At 35.9% G+C, this 15,904-nt stretch overlaps 1 protein-coding gene across 1 annotated transcript in view; it reads left to right on the top strand.

The window, feature by feature from the left end:
• Positions 1 to 9,046: 9,046 nt before the first annotated feature.
• LOC143292908 (pleckstrin homology domain-containing family A member 8-like) overlaps positions 9,047 to 15,904 on the top strand; it is a 24,363-nt gene continuing 17,505 nt past the window's right edge. Inside the window, exons 1-4 of the mRNA XM_076603592.1 lie at positions 9,047 to 9,102; positions 13,204 to 13,320; positions 14,217 to 14,372; positions 15,185 to 15,333. Coding sequence (XP_076459707.1) covers positions 9,063 to 9,102; positions 13,204 to 13,320; positions 14,217 to 14,372; positions 15,185 to 15,333 — 462 coding nt within the window. The 5' untranslated portion in view covers positions 9,047 to 9,062. The remainder of the gene's footprint in view (positions 9,103 to 13,203; positions 13,321 to 14,216; positions 14,373 to 15,184; positions 15,334 to 15,904) is intronic.

Raw genomic sequence — 15,904 nt, 5'->3', positions numbered from 1 at the left:
AAGTTTTAGCCTGCTCAGTATTTGACTGACTTGCAAAGTTGCATGAAACTGGACTGATAGATGCACCAAGAAGGAAATTTGTGAATTTCTTACCTGTGTCATGTTACAGCAGAAAATATTTTGGAATGACCACCCAGACACTCGCACTTTTTTGGAAAGGTTTTGAAGTGGTTAGTGCTCATGGCTGTGGAATATTATCAAAATTTGTTTGAAAAAATTGACAATTTTTAGTTTTTGTCTTATGACATTGATTCACGGTGACTGGAAAAAAAATTGCAAGTTATTTTCAGATTTTCAGCATATCCTCTGTGCATGTGTCTGTGTGCTCATACACGTGTGCGTGTGAGTGCGTGTGCACGCATGTGTGTGTATGAGAGAGAGAGAGAGAGATGGAAAGAGAGAGAGAGATTGTGAGGCATCAGTTTTCTAGTGTTTTCCAAAATATGAACTGGATCATTGAAAACACATATACACTGTGTGTATGTGTGTGAGTGTGTGTCCATGTGCTTGCATTATGTGTTTGTGTGTGAATCTATAATGATATATCTATATATGGGAGGGAAGGAGAGAATCAGTACATGTGATCAACATCAGATGTTTGTTGGTAGTCCCTGTCATTTCTTTCTGGAAAGTTGCTTTTTGTTGCTCATATAATGTTTGTGAATATTTCGTCATTCTTGATGTATGACCTGATTCAGTGATTGTTTCTTTTTTTCTTTTCTAAAAAAAAAAGATAATAATGTGAATTGAACTGCACTGACTAAGGATGCTGACTGGCCAAAATATTCAGAAATCAATGTCAGCTGCTTGTTTACATTTTCAGAAATTATCTGTTTTGTATGTCTATGATTTAAGATTACTTTGTTCATGTATATTATGTGCTGTATTAGTCAGATGTTTTCTATGCTATGAATTTATTGTAAATAGTGGATTGAATCATATGGGTCATTAGGGGGATTTTTTTCCCTTTATAATCATTTGACATATCTTAAAGAATCTGTAGGTTGCTGCTTGACTGAAAAAATTCCATGGTCAAATATGTCATTTTTGTTGGGTGCAATTGGATGAAAGCAAATGAATAGTCAGGGAGTGAACGGTGATATTTATGATTTGATTGATATCAATATTTTTATATTAATGATATGATTTAATGTTAGCAGAACGTGTTCTGACCTCTTGTCTCATGACTGTGTTGTGTTTAAACAAGGATGTGCCATGCCTGGTTTTATTTGACCTTACATGGACTAGTTAAATTGATGTTAGCTGCCATGTTATCACAGTCCATGCCATTTCAGCATTCGTCTGAAAATCAGCTGATGCTGGTTGAATTTTTTTTCAACTTCCAGAAAATTTGGTCTCAGTTATTGGTACTTTGTGACACATGTGTCATTGATTTTTTGTGTTTTAAAAAATATATATATATTGTTTAAAAAAATTTCTGATAAGATCACAGTTATTACCAACTTTTGTTAATGCTTTAGTGAAAAGGGGTTCACAGAATAGTTAACAATTTAGTTTGCTTTTTTATTTTCTGTGTTTGTTTTCCATTTTTGACTCAAGTTGAGTCAATGAATGTAATCACAAGTTTTAGTGTGTGTGTGTGTGTGTGTGTCCATGCTAAATGTTAGCATAACTGCCATTTTTGTCAGCTACCATAATCAGTAGATGAACCATGATTGTATACATGGATTGGTAGACCTTCAGTTTCACAGTCAATCTTCATTAAACCTGTCAGTCATTGGTTATGACCAGAACAGGATAGGGTTGTCACAATGTGTCATGCACAGAGGTGTTAACCAATACACTTCAAGTGTAATTTTTTTGTTTCCTTGAAATAGGTTTATTAATTATAGTTTATACTATTTGTTACCCAATGTCTGGTCTCTTATTCTTAAAAAATCCCAACAAACACACACACCAGATGAGACATTTGTTTGCTACTTTTCAAGTGGATGTATTAATAGAATACAGCCTTTGTCAGATCTGGACATTACTGCATAAGGTAGGTGAATTGAAGTGGTTGACCTCAGTGAAGTGAAACATCAGCCGGGCAATTATGAGAATTTGTGTTTCATAGTTTCTGAGAAATCCCATTAATTCCACATTGGTCATCATAATTTATATTCAAACATTGGGTGCATTGTTTATATTTAAATTGAAATGTTACATTTATTTTTTGTTGAACTTGATTCTTAAGTGCGGTTCAGGGTTGGCATACATGTCTGTTTTATGAAGGGAAGTTCCACTCTATGGTCCCTTTTTTATTTGTATTTTCTTCTTGTACCATTATTCCATGTTCAAATTCAGTGGGCAGTATACCAAAATCTTCAAAACCTTACCTCTCATGTTTTATTTTGGGTTGTCTTTTGTGATTTGGGTCAACCAAGTTGAGGTTTCTTTACTCTCCAAACTGTAAGTTTGGAGAAGAGACTTTAACTCATTTGTAAATTTTGTGAGAAAATTACTTGTCATTATCATTTATGCTTGTCACAGGATAGAAGTAGACAAAGTACTTATTTAAAAGTATTCATTTTGATCTTATTCATTGTGGGTATCTTCCCCCCGGGATGACTTTGGTGTTTTTCTTCTTGTTCTTTGATAAATGTTCTACTTATCCAGTTTGATTGTCAGATGTGAAGTTTAAAATTATGATTTGAAGTACATGGTGATACTTAATTGTAATAGCATTATTTTGACAGAATATAATGTCTGTATAAAACTACATCCATTTGGGATCAGGGAGGTCACAAGAGCTCTCTCTATATAGCTTGTACACAGAATATTCCCTGTACATTTTACAATTGATATGGGTATTTGTATGTTTTGTTTACCTCATCAGTTGCAACTCAAGTTAATCAGTATCAATCTTTTGTTTACCTAATTTTATGAAATAATATAGCCAAAAATATTTCTATTGGAGTCTTGAAATGATTGGATTAGTGTTTTCTGATTTACATCTCTGTGTATTTACATTTTTCAGGATTTGTCAGAATAGAACAAGTCAGTAAATAGTGAAAAAATTCAAATTGTATTTTCATGTGTTTGAAAAATATGCATAGTCTGTCATCAGTGATATGTCATTCAATGTGGGTTGAAACTAAACTGTTCATCAATTTGTTGTGGGTTTTTTTTTTCACTGCTTACTATAAAAGATAAATGTAAAAATAAAATAAAAAAGGGGGGGTGGGGGGTCATGAACACAACAAACACACAGGCATAAAAAGTGTAATGAGTATTTTAAAAACAAACAAAATACTTCCATGCTGTTCAGTCGCTCTTTTGTATAGCATGCTTTGATGCACAGAAGGCTTTCAACTTTTATCACAGACCCATTTCTTCACAGCAGAGTGATAATCAGTTTACTGTTCAGAACCCGTCAACACCTCTTTTCACCCATGCATTTGGACAGCTATTGTGGATGATCATAAATGTCACAAGTATTTGCGCTGACAGCAATATCTTAGTGTACTGGCAAATGGTTAATTGATCCTCCAAGAGTATTTTAATTACTTTGCTGTTTTTGGCAACTATTTGGTTCTTCTTTTCAATATGTTAATACCTCACACATTTAAGTACAAGTTACAAGCTTAAATTGAATCAGCATTCCAGCTTTCAGTGCAAATTTGCTGACCTCTCTTTGTTGGTAATGAAATACTAAAATGATTCCCGTCAGTATTCATAGTTCATTGATAGTTCTTTATACTCACAAAGTGGATATTCACAAAATCAAAGGATTGTGGACATATGAAGTAGCATTTCAAGCATCTTGTTTCAGGATCTATGAAATCACAGCTCTACCAGTAATGTTTTGATAGTGCAATGTTTGTTTTGATTACACAAGTTCTCTTAAAGCACATTGGGTTACACTGCTGCACAGGCATCTGCTTGGCATATGTGCTGTAGCATATGTGATTTGTTCGAATGCAGTGGTGCCTTCTTGAATAACTGAACTGAACTTTGATGGGATTGAACATGCACTGCATCCAGTAAGGATGTAATTGAATTCCAATCTTGTATATTTTACATATAGTTTAATCAGTTGATGTACCAAGGTGTGCACATTGCAAGAGTATTTATGAAAGAGGAAAAATTAACACCAAAAAAAATGGAGAGGAAAAGAAACATGAGAAAAGGAAGAAAATGTTTCATTGTGTAAGTCAGTGAACTCATCTCATTTCAACCTCATATGTCATTTTGCTCACTTGGAGCAGCAGATGTAGTTATACTGATGAAGACAGAGATTGTATTGGAAGATATATTTGAATGTTCTTTTTTGTGATTCATTTGTGTTGGTTTTTGGTTTCCATTGTGTATTTCCATTATTACAGTATCATTAAAGTGAATATTGTATCAGTGATTGGTACCTTATTTAATATTGTATCAGCGATTGTTGCCTTATTTTTCAATCTGTTCTTCTGTCTGCAGCATTTTTTTCCAATCTCTCTCAGTCTCTGTTTCCCCCTTTCTTTTCTGTTACGTGAGGGATTGTGAAGGGGAGGAGAAATGATGACAATTAAAAACAAAATGCAAAACAAAATCACAGTTAACACAGACACACAAACTCACTTCCTCCAGAAGACTCACACACACATGGATACACTCATATATACACACAAACACATGCACTCACTGATGATGTTGCTGGTAATGTAGTACTAAGGATGGGTAGAAAAGTGACACAAAATGTTGACTACCATCCTCAGGTTCAATCCAAACTAAGAAACTGATCAAATGTCACAAGTTAACCAGCTTACTATTAGTTTCTTCTTAGTGAAAAGACCAAGTTTATCATTTCATCTTTTGAATGTTTTTCTTTTCTTTAAAATGGAAAAACAGGATGTGGAATGGATTTGAAAAAAAAAAGAACAAGAGAGGCAAGGCCTTCAAAACTCACTTGTGATACACTTAAAAAATATAAAAAAAATCTAATCCTTAAAATGTTTTCTGTATTTGTTATTATAAAGCTTCGGGTTAAAAAAAAAAGAAAGAAAAAAGCCCTGAAGGCAGATTCTAACCCCACATGTTTTGGTGAGAAGAAACTATCTTACTCAATACACTATAGTGGCTCCTTAATTGATGTTCAGAAATTTAACATTTAAACACTTTTTTAAGGGCGATAAATCGATTGCGGAATTTGCAGTGAGTACGCTGTTTAAATCATATTATTCTGGTGTATCTTGGGCATTCAAAAAACCTTTAAGGGCAATTAAGAATTCTTTTTAAGTCTGCGGTAAAGGAGACGTGGTAAAGGAGACGTGGTATCGCTGCAATCACACTGCAACATTTAGCCGTTTTCTCTGGATATAAATAGATGTTCAAGTTTAGTTACACCCACCGGGAATGTACGACACGGTCGATTCAATTTCTCTTTTATGTTCATTCTAGTTTTATAGTTTTAAAGGTGATATGAAAATTGAGTATTTTGTTAAACTAATAATGTAGAGCCAAGTACAAGTACTTCTAAACGTCGTATGAAGTGAAAAGGACTTCATTTTGAGAAAAGTCAAGACTGGAAATTTTTACATTTCATCAAGGGTGTTAACTCTCATAGTTTATTATTTTTAGCTGTGAATTCCGACTAATTTTGTGATATTTTTATGGCAGTTTGGGGCATAATCCAGTAAGTGATAAGGTGTTCACAAATCTTTCTCTGAATAAATATTTAACGGTCTCCTTCTCCAACTTTCCATCACATGTTATCGTGTATTGACCATTGAATATAGGATTGAATGGGTAGGTCAACAACTTGAAACAAAATGGCGTCCTTCGCATTCATGAGGAATATGAGCACGCGCTTTGAATATGTATAAATATGTGAACGCAATTGATTATTGCCCATGACCTTCAGGGCTCAGCCAATAGATCTATAAAGTCCACTCATAGTATTGATTTTAGTATTTTCTGAAAAAGACCACTTGGGTGAATGAACATAGTGAAAGCCCTGTACACTGAGAGTGAAACACACAAGTTTTTTATGTATTGAGTATAATTTCAAAATGTAATGTTTAAGATGAGAAAGATCAGTTTAAAGCGAATTAACCCCCTAGCATTAATTACAGATTAATTTCCCTTTTTTACTATCTGCTCCAAAGACATGCACCAGAAATATAACTTCCATGCTTAGCAAAAGAAGTTCCTGTTTGAACAAAAAATGATAAAAATGACTGCTCTTGATGCTGTGTCAGAATATCAGACCAAAGTGCCAAGTTTATAGAATTTAAAAAATATAAATATAACAGTAAATTCATTTTGCATATAATTTGGCTTTAAAAAAAAAAATTTCATGCCCATCCCATAGGTGCAATATTGTTTTAAACAAGATGGCTAGAAAGAACTGAATTTTTCCTATTTTTATGCCAAATTTGGTGTCAACTGACAAAGTATTTGCAGAGAAAATAGCAATGTTAAAGTTTACCACAGACACACACACACACACACACACAGACAACCGAACACCGGGATAAAACATTGACTCACTTTGTTTACACAAGTGAGTCAAAAATCAATGTAGTTGAGTGTTCATTAAAAGACCTGACCTTGCCAAGCTGGCTGATCACCCAGACTATGATATACTTGAGTCGTGTGCAACAAGAGACAAAACACAGTCCCGACTCCACAGACTACTTTTGGTCATGAGCTATGCAGTTTCATCTGTAGAGCAGTTGCCCAGTGGTAATGCACTCAGCTAGGAAGCAAAGGCTCATGGGTTTGAGTCCCATGGATTTGAATTTTTACTCTCCCTCCAGTACACCTTGAGTGGTGGTCAGAGTGCTAGTATTTCGGATGAAGTTATAAACCAAGGTCCTGTGATCAGCATGCACTACACACATATCCAAAAATTCCTTAGAAACAAATACACTTGCAGACAGATAAAAGGGTGGAAAGGCGGCGCTGCCCTGTAATGACACTCTGTCCAGGAGAGAACATCCTGAATTTCACACAGAGAAACCTGTTGTGGAAAAAAAAGTAATATAATGCAATACAAAACATCAATAAGTAAAGCAGGATGGACAGCCAAATCTTTTTCTCCATAAGGAACTGTCATAAATTGCTTATTTAAGTTATAAATGTATGAAAAGATATTTTCGGGCACTGGATGCCACTCCCACAACATAGCATTCTAAGATTTGAAGTGAGTCATGTATACTGCATCCATAAGTTTAACATTATATCCAGCCAGTTGACCTCTTTTCCCAGCTAGTCTTCCAAGAACAAGGAAGTCAGTGTGGTTGAAATAACCACCCTGAAGTACAGCTGAGATGCAAAGCCTATCAGCCCTAAGATAATACATTATGTTTCATGATGTTTAATCCTCCTATACCAGAGTATGTGTGAGTATTACTGTCTTCTACTGTGAGCAGTTAAAAAATCACAGAAAACCAGTAGTTAAACTCTTTGGGCACTGAAATCTCGTAGGATCAAAAACAAGATCCCCTAAAAGCAAATAATATTGAAGGAACACATTCTGGAAGAAGCATCAATAGCTGCTTTCCATGGAGAGGACATCATCAAATACAGGTGTAGAATACTCACATTGACAGAGTAACAAGAAAGGCCAGATGAGGTTTTGAAAACTGCAGACAAAACAGCAAAGAAATATGCCTGTGACATCTTTGTGTTTCTTTGTCTAGAATATTGCTGTACATCTGAAACCCACATGCCATCAAGAAAACCAAAAAGATTGAGATTATTTACAGAGGAGCAGTGTTTGTATGTGTGCGAGTGTGATTGTGTGTGTGTGTGTGTGTGTGTGTGTGTGTGTAAAGAAAAAAGACATCTGTACATCTGAAACCCACATGCCATCAAGAAAACCAAGAAGATTGAGTTTATTTACAGAGGAGCAGTGTTTGTATGTGTGTGAGTGAGTGTGTGTGTGTGTGTGTGTGTGTGTGTGTGTGTGTGTGTGTGTGTGAAGAAAAGAGAACCTTTCAATCTATATTGCATACTTTCAACTGTGCTGTCAGTACCAACCAGAAGATTACAACTGAACATAAATGCATACAATGTTTTTGTGTATCCAATAAGCAAGGAACAATGAAGGTATGAACAATTTCATTTTGATTACTTAAGTATATCTTTCGGAGGTAGTTGAAAGTAGAGGAAAAGCCATCACACCAGACAAACTTAGCACACACAAAGAAAAAAACACCCACTCAGTTGAACTTAAGCAGATATACAGTGAAAAGTGTGTATGCATATATTGTATGTGCAATGAAGTTACAATACATAGGAATGTGTGTGTGTGTGTGTGTGTGTGTGTGTGTGTGTGTGTGTGTGTGTGTGTGTGTGTGATAATATGGGAGATTGGGCATGTAGATGTTTGTGCATGTTTGCACATGTATCTGTGTGTGAGGCTCATGTGCTTTTGCGTGCAGTGTTGGGCCAGTGTATATTTGTTTGTGCTTTCATATCTGAGACATATTTGTTGCATAGTGTGTGTGTGTGTGTGTGTGTGTGTGCATGTGTGTGTGTGTATCATGATCATTCATTTCTTATTTTGTTTTATTTTAGTTTCTTCATTTATATCTTATTTCTATTTTAATTTCATTTGTCATTTTTTATTTATTGATTCATTATATTTATCTCCTTTTTTAAATATTTATTTATTTATTTATTTTTATTTGCCTGAAGGCTTGACTATACGCATTGGGTTACACTCTGGTCAGGCATCTGCATAGTGGATGTGGTGTAGCATACATGGATTTGTCCGAACTAAACGCAGTGACGCCTCGATCCTTGAGCAACAGAACTGAACAGGAGAGAAAGAGAGATGTCAGAACGTGGGAAGGGGTTGAAGGGGAAATAAGTCAGTGACAACGGACCATAATTCGATAAAGTCCCCTTTTCAGTTACTAAACACAGAGCTAGCTTCTTTGTGGAATAATTAATCATTATTTGTTTGAAGCTGTGAAAAGGATTTATTATAAGTCAATCAATAAGTATTCTGACTAGCCTAATCCTATTTCATCACAGAACATTTCGATCATTCTGCGACGGTGGAGAAAATATACGAAAATATGAAATAGATTTACAGCTCTACATGTCGACGTATAACAACAAACATGGAAGGCGTGTTGTGGAAGTGGACAAATTATTTATCAGGTGAATAATTTTGAATGCATGTATCTTCAAGTTGTGTTATTTGGTCGGGGTTTATCATTTTGTTATTCATTTATATTGGTATGTTCTTACATTTTCTTCATATGTGATAGTTTTCAGATCAGGGCTTGTCAAACAAGGACAATCATCAAAACTGGTGAAAAATCGTCTGCAATTCTCATATGGTCTAGCAACAGACATGCATTGAATAGGCAATGCGCCTGGATGTTGTAAATCGAAATTACACGAATCCATTTGCAAATATCCAGAAACAGCCGAACCACAGTAATAAAAGGTAAATGCTGAGGCAAGCGGCACGATTTTCCTGAACATGTACAGGACACTCCTTCGGTTGATGGTCATAGCTTGACGAAACGAGTTTGACAATGCAATATGTTATCAAGAATGGACCCCCATCGACGTCAAGCGTGCGTCATGTAGCAACCGAGTGCTTCCTGGTTGCTTCGCCGTTAACGTTGCATTGCAGTTCTTAATCCTCATAGTGCTGGATATAATAAAACATACAGAAATCATGCTTAAAGCAAAGGGATAGTTTGCCTCCGCTACCTGTGCTCTGATTTGAGGCATTTGTATGCTTATCAGTAAGAATAAATAGGTAAACCTATACATTTTTGGAAAGTAGAGTGAATGAAGAATCAGATAAAAGTAAGAAAAAGGCTGTACCTTGTATGTAGTTGGAGATATTCCACAGGATATAATCAACAAATTTTGCACACTTGTTTTCCAAAAACGTCAACCACAATGTTTATAGGTATTTTCACATCTTTTACAGAGTCAAAATCTCAAAATTGGCATTAAACTGTACAAAAAATGTTCTGGCTGCAGAATCATGATATGAATATAACTGAAACAATGAAATTATAAGCATTGTATTATTTGTTTGAGACACGCCCACCGACGCCACACACGCACACATCTATAATACTTTATGCAATCACAGCCAAAAACAGAAATAAATGTTTTCTTCTAGCTCATGTTGCTTTCAAAAGCAGCAAGAATGCTTAAAATCAAAATAATTTCCAGTTTTCTAGCTTGATTTGGTCAAGAAACCGCAATAGATCCATGCCTAACCCACTTTACCATCCCTCCCCACCACCATCACCCACCCCCCAGTTTTTGTAGCTGGAGACACAAAACTGAATGAACAACAAGCAAGCCAGCATGCCCAAGTGTCAAAATAGCAAAGCCGTTTTCACCAGAATCCCTGTCAGCAAACAAATCATCACTGGTGACAAGGTCACTCATTTCCTGAGCTTTGTCAACTTCAGTGTCACTCATTGTTCACAAAAAACACGAAGATCTGGACTTGTAAACTCGTCAAAGTTTGTGCAAACACAAGCAGAGAGGCAGTAACACCAGAATGAGGCAGTTTTACAAAGGCTGCCGAGTATAGCCGTACGATGTCGGACCTTATGTAAACAGAGCCACGATCGTGGCCCATCGCACTTTACAGGGAAAGCCATGATCGTGGCTTATCGCGCTCTCCGGGTTAAAGCATTTGACTCGTTTCTTTTCTTCACAGCATACAGGAATGAAAATGTTGAAATAAAATTTGGGGTATGTCCTAAAGTTATTCGTGGAACTGGATAAGTACGCTGCAGTAGCAAAAATTGACTATTACTCATTTACTGCAATGGCGAGGCGCAGATTAGTAGGACCAGTGTTGTTGGTTCCTGGCTGTCTGTCTGAAACCTTTTATTGGTAATATTTTATATTGTTACATTCTTATTTTGAATAATATTGTCATCACTATCAGTAATTCAAAGATTGTTTAAAGTTGTATCTCCAATATAGGGGTTTTGAAATTTAAGATATGATTACAATCAGTGAAATGTATTTCAATGATGAGAGCCCTACCCTCCTTGATCAACTCCTGCGTCAAGCTGTCATAATTATTAAATGGCTAAATGACCTCATCTACACACAATCTTCCATCATCTTGTGTTCATGTGCCAACACTAAAAGTGCCAACACTAAAACAAAAGACGAAAATCGGTTAGTATTCACAAATGACAGTAGCTATTCCATAGACTGCGCATATAGATCAAATTGCTATTTTGTGAACGGTCCACAGAAGTGTCTTTTGATTCCTGTTCTGCTGATCTAGATAATTCTCCAACAGTTTACAGTCATTGATTGATAATTCGTCACCGATCAGTATGCTAGAAAACTCTGCTATATACTTCTGAGTCTGATTTGGTTGTTTCTTCTTTTTCTAAGTAGCATAGCATCAATGCTAGATCAACACTAAGCTTGGCACTTTGCATAGACCCCGACAGGAGGGACTGTCAAATTCCCTCTTCACCTGATTTGATAAAATAATATTGCCATCTGTCTTCCCTTCTGTTGTCTTCCAACTCACTGGTTTACCTTATTACTGATGGGATGGGCTGTCAAAGTGATCAGGGGTCAGTTAAACTCCACAACAGATGATTAGACAATATGGCAGCTTTCAAAGTGATGGACGGTCATTGATTCTAATCTCTTCTTGCCTCTTTAAAAGTCACTCCTGTGGTTTATGGGTTTTTGGTTCTGAAATGATCCAGGACAGACACGTTGCTTCACAAAAAGCTTTGAAAGCAGTATAAAATTCAGTGTAACTGGTACAACTAGCTACTTTGATGAACTCCATCTTAATGATACTTTTGTGTTGATTGCAAAAATCTGCTCCCTTCTGTGATTAACCTAACAGAAACATGTTGTGTGACTGGCTTTAACAAGTTAGAGAGTTGTCAGGGGAATAGCATTTTCTGGTAGAGGTTCACCTGACCGTCGGTGGAATAGCCCCTGTTAGAATTCTTTTGTCAGACAAATGCAACTTCTTTGCCAGTTTATGCTTCTGCAATCTATAAAAAAAACAGCTGAACATAAAAAGCAACACACACACACACACACACACACACACACACACACACACACACACACACACACACACACACACACACATATATCATGGTAACAAAAAACAACAACAACATTGACAGAATCACAACGGCTGCAGTATAAGGGTGAAAAGGCAAATAATCTGCTGAACAACCTCTGTATTTAACACTTGTCGACAAACTATTGACATGTATATTTCCTATACAAGTTATTTTCTTGTGCATTTGAATTAGTATTTTGTGGCAAAAAATACATAATATAGATAATTAAACAACTCACAAATTGCATGTATTTTAAGTGTCATTCCTGATCACTGATATATCTGCCGGAGTTGCATAACAGCTGTGACTGTTTATTCGCATTCAGCCTTGGGAAGTGACAGAAACTTCACACAAATCTGTACGGCACTCATCAGTAAAAGTACAACTTTGGGATATATCATGCATGTATCTTCCAACAACAACAAAATACTTTGTGCATACATTTACTTACAATTTAGAAACTGACATCAGTTTATGTCTTTTTCTTATATACTGACCCCTCAGCTGAGTTTGCCAGACCCACTCATCAGCAAATGCTGTATCTGTACAGCAGGCTGGTGAACTCATTGCCAACCACTATGTTGAAGTTGCTCAACACTTGGCTATTGACCTGCTTCCAGCAGTCAAAGGATTCATGTATATTTATTACTTACAGAGGTTGTTCAACCCCATTCAAACAAGTGATTGAAAAGTGTCATTGTTGTTTTGTTTTTGGTGTGTGTGTGTGTGTGTGTGTGTGTGTGTGTGTGTGTGTGTGTGTGTGTTTACTTATTTATTTATTTTATATACTTTATTATTTGTTATTGTTGGGTTGTTTTTTGTTGTTGTTGTTTTTTGCATGTGTGTGCATGTGTGTGTGTGTGTGTGTGTGTGTGTCTGTGCTTTTGTTTTGAACTATATTTAGGGGAACATTATGCCTGCTACTAGTGATGTTTCGTTTGTTTCCTAAACAGATGCAGCTCAGTCAGTGTGGTGTTCAAATGTTTCAGTTGATTTTGATTCACCCAAGCTTGTCATTTGTGCTTGTAGAGGGCTGTTATTGTCCTTGCTCACAATGTTGACTTTAACTTGCCAATCACAGAATCATCAACGTAACTCAATGAAAGACAAAGTATTGTTTATTTGTTAATTTTACTCTCTCTTTTTCTTTTGCACATAGGATGGCAGCCACGATGGTTTGTTCTGGAATCTGGGGTGTTGTCATACTACAAATCACAGGAGGATGTCAACAATGGGTGCAAGGGCTCCATCAAGATGAATGCCTGTGATATCAAAGGTAAACTGATCTGGAGATTAAGTGCAAGTAGCATCAAAACAAGAGTTATTATCAGTGAGTAACGTTAGAATGAAGTGAATGATACTCCCTTGGCTTAAATTTTATATTTGATAATGCATACATCATTGCATGTTTTAGTGAATTTGTGTTCATTCATTCCAGTCTTGAAGTACATTCTGAGGCTGTGCGAGTCACTGAGGATGTCTTGTAGTTGTAGTATTCTTTTTATATTTTATTATGAATTTAGTACATGTTGATACAGACGTTATACAGTAATCTTTTTTTCTTTCTGTCTTTGTTTTATATTTGTCACATCATTTAGTTGTGCTTGTAGGTTGCTGGGTATCCAGACAAAAAATACTATTTATATATAGATATATATATATATATGTGTGTGTGCATGTGCATGTGTGTATATATATATCTATAATTAAGATTGGCAGCAAAATTAACTTCTTTTTGTTTTCTTTTTTCCCCACTTGCATTGAAGATTATATTTCTCATAATGAAGCATCATCATCTTCAGTATTTTGTACAGTTCATACAAATCACTGTACATCAAGTATGCCATTAATACATTAAGCTATTGCAGAGTAGTACAGCAACAATTAATTTGCAAGGGTGTTTCTACTTTGTAACATAATAAGTAAATAACTTATTAATAAAAAGAAAAAAAAAAGAAATATAAAAAAAGGACTGTGATTAAATTTGTAAACAAATAAACAAATGGACATGAAAAAATGAAATAAGATATATAAAAAAAAAGAAAGAAAAAAAGAAAAGAAATTCACACACACAAAAAGAAAAACTTATATTTTCATGATTTTGACTGAGCTCAGCACTCAGCCAATGGAGCTATCCAAAAAGGCCCATTTAAGGGTGTTTTTATGTTGCAGTACACCCTACAGACAACACACGTTTAGACCTGATCATTCCTGGAGAACAGCACTACTATGTAAAAGCAGCACAACCACAGGAGCGACAGTCTTGGCTTATAGCACTGGGGTCTGCCAAAGCCAAGTACAGTCAGCCCTCAGCCCAGGAAGCACCGCGTGAGTTGTGTCACATGCATGCATTATGCTGTTTCTGTGCTTGTGTTTTACGTATAACGTTCTTTGTTTATCCATCATAGGTCATATGGTTACTTGTGTTGGTGATCATGTATATACATGAGTAAGGTTTGTGCATGCACATTCCACAATTGTGACTGAGAGAGAGAGCAATTTCTCCATCCAATGTGTATATGCAAGTAACATAATGTGCATGAGTGCATGGATACCAGTGTGCATAAGTGTGTGTCTGTATGTATTCTGTATTTAAGAAACTGAGAGATGGACAGACAGGCAAACAGGAAGAAACAAAATGTATAGGTATAAGCTTATAGGCTGCTTCAAAAAAAAAATTTTTTTTCACATCCAACCTGTGTGGGAGACTGGGTTTAATAAAATGAACAAAAACTTAAGTGGTTGTGACTGCTTTTGTGTTTCCTTGACTGTGTATTACATGGATCTGTATGTGCATTCCTTGCTAGCATTATTTACCAAAGTTCAATGTAAAAAAAAAAAGAAGAAAAATCAACAGTGAGGTGAAAGTAATGAGAGAGAGACTCAGAGAGAGAGAAAGCAAGACTGTGAGAGTGTGCAGTAGTGTGTGCATTTTAGGGCTGTAGTTTTTTTTTTAATCTTTGTTGTGAGGCCAGAAATTGCTTGTGGTTGTGTTTGCTGCGTGTGTGTCACTGTGTATGCTTTTTTCATATTTGTGTGTATGTGTGTGTGTGTGTGTGTGTGTGCTATGTTCACTTCATAAACGCAGTTGACAATAGACACAAATGCTCTAGTACTGAAGTATCGATGGCGTTTTGCAGTGGCTGGCGAGCTGTCAACAGACATCATGCGCACCAAAAAGTCAGAGCTGCGCCTGTACTGTGATCTGCTGATGCAGCAGGTGCACTCCGTCAAGCAGAGTGTCACGCAGAAGAGTGAGGGAGAGGCGACAGCAGTGCCTGACGTGGAGGTGAGTGAGTGAGAGAGGGACCCAGAGCTGCCAGTGTCACAGGTGCTAGTGACAGGTTACAGGAGGTGACAGGAGTGATAGTCAGAATCTGAGTATTGAGTTAGGTGTTGGTGCGTTCACCTCTGTGTGTGTGTTGTTTTTAATCGATTTTATGTCTTTTCACTCAGAGTGATATCTGTCTGTGTTGTTTTTAATCGATACTAAGAGTGGTGTTAGACAAAAAATTGTTGTGTTTGTGTGCACATGTAGGTGAGTTTGTGTGTGTATGCATATGTGTCAAGTCAAGATTTTATTTCATGATGGTAAATTGAATAAGCAACAGTTGCTTTTTTACATCAAGCCATCAATGAAAAAAAATTTAAAAAATAAAAAAAAATAACTAAAAATCAAAAAATGGAAAAAAAAGAAAACAAAAAAAGAAAAGAAAAAATGTAGGAGAGAGAAAAAGAGAGAGAGAGAGAGAAGAAACAAGCAGATGAAGAGCAACAATAATAACAAAATATATATATATATATATATATATATATATATATATATATAAGAATATTGTGATAAAGAAATACACAATTGC

This window comes from Babylonia areolata, chromosome 18, assembly GCF_041734735.1.
Source record: "Babylonia areolata isolate BAREFJ2019XMU chromosome 18, ASM4173473v1, whole genome shotgun sequence".
NCBI lineage: Eukaryota > Metazoa > Mollusca > Gastropoda > Neogastropoda > Buccinidae > Babylonia > Babylonia areolata.
This window is presented reverse-complemented; position numbering and strand designations above follow the sequence as displayed.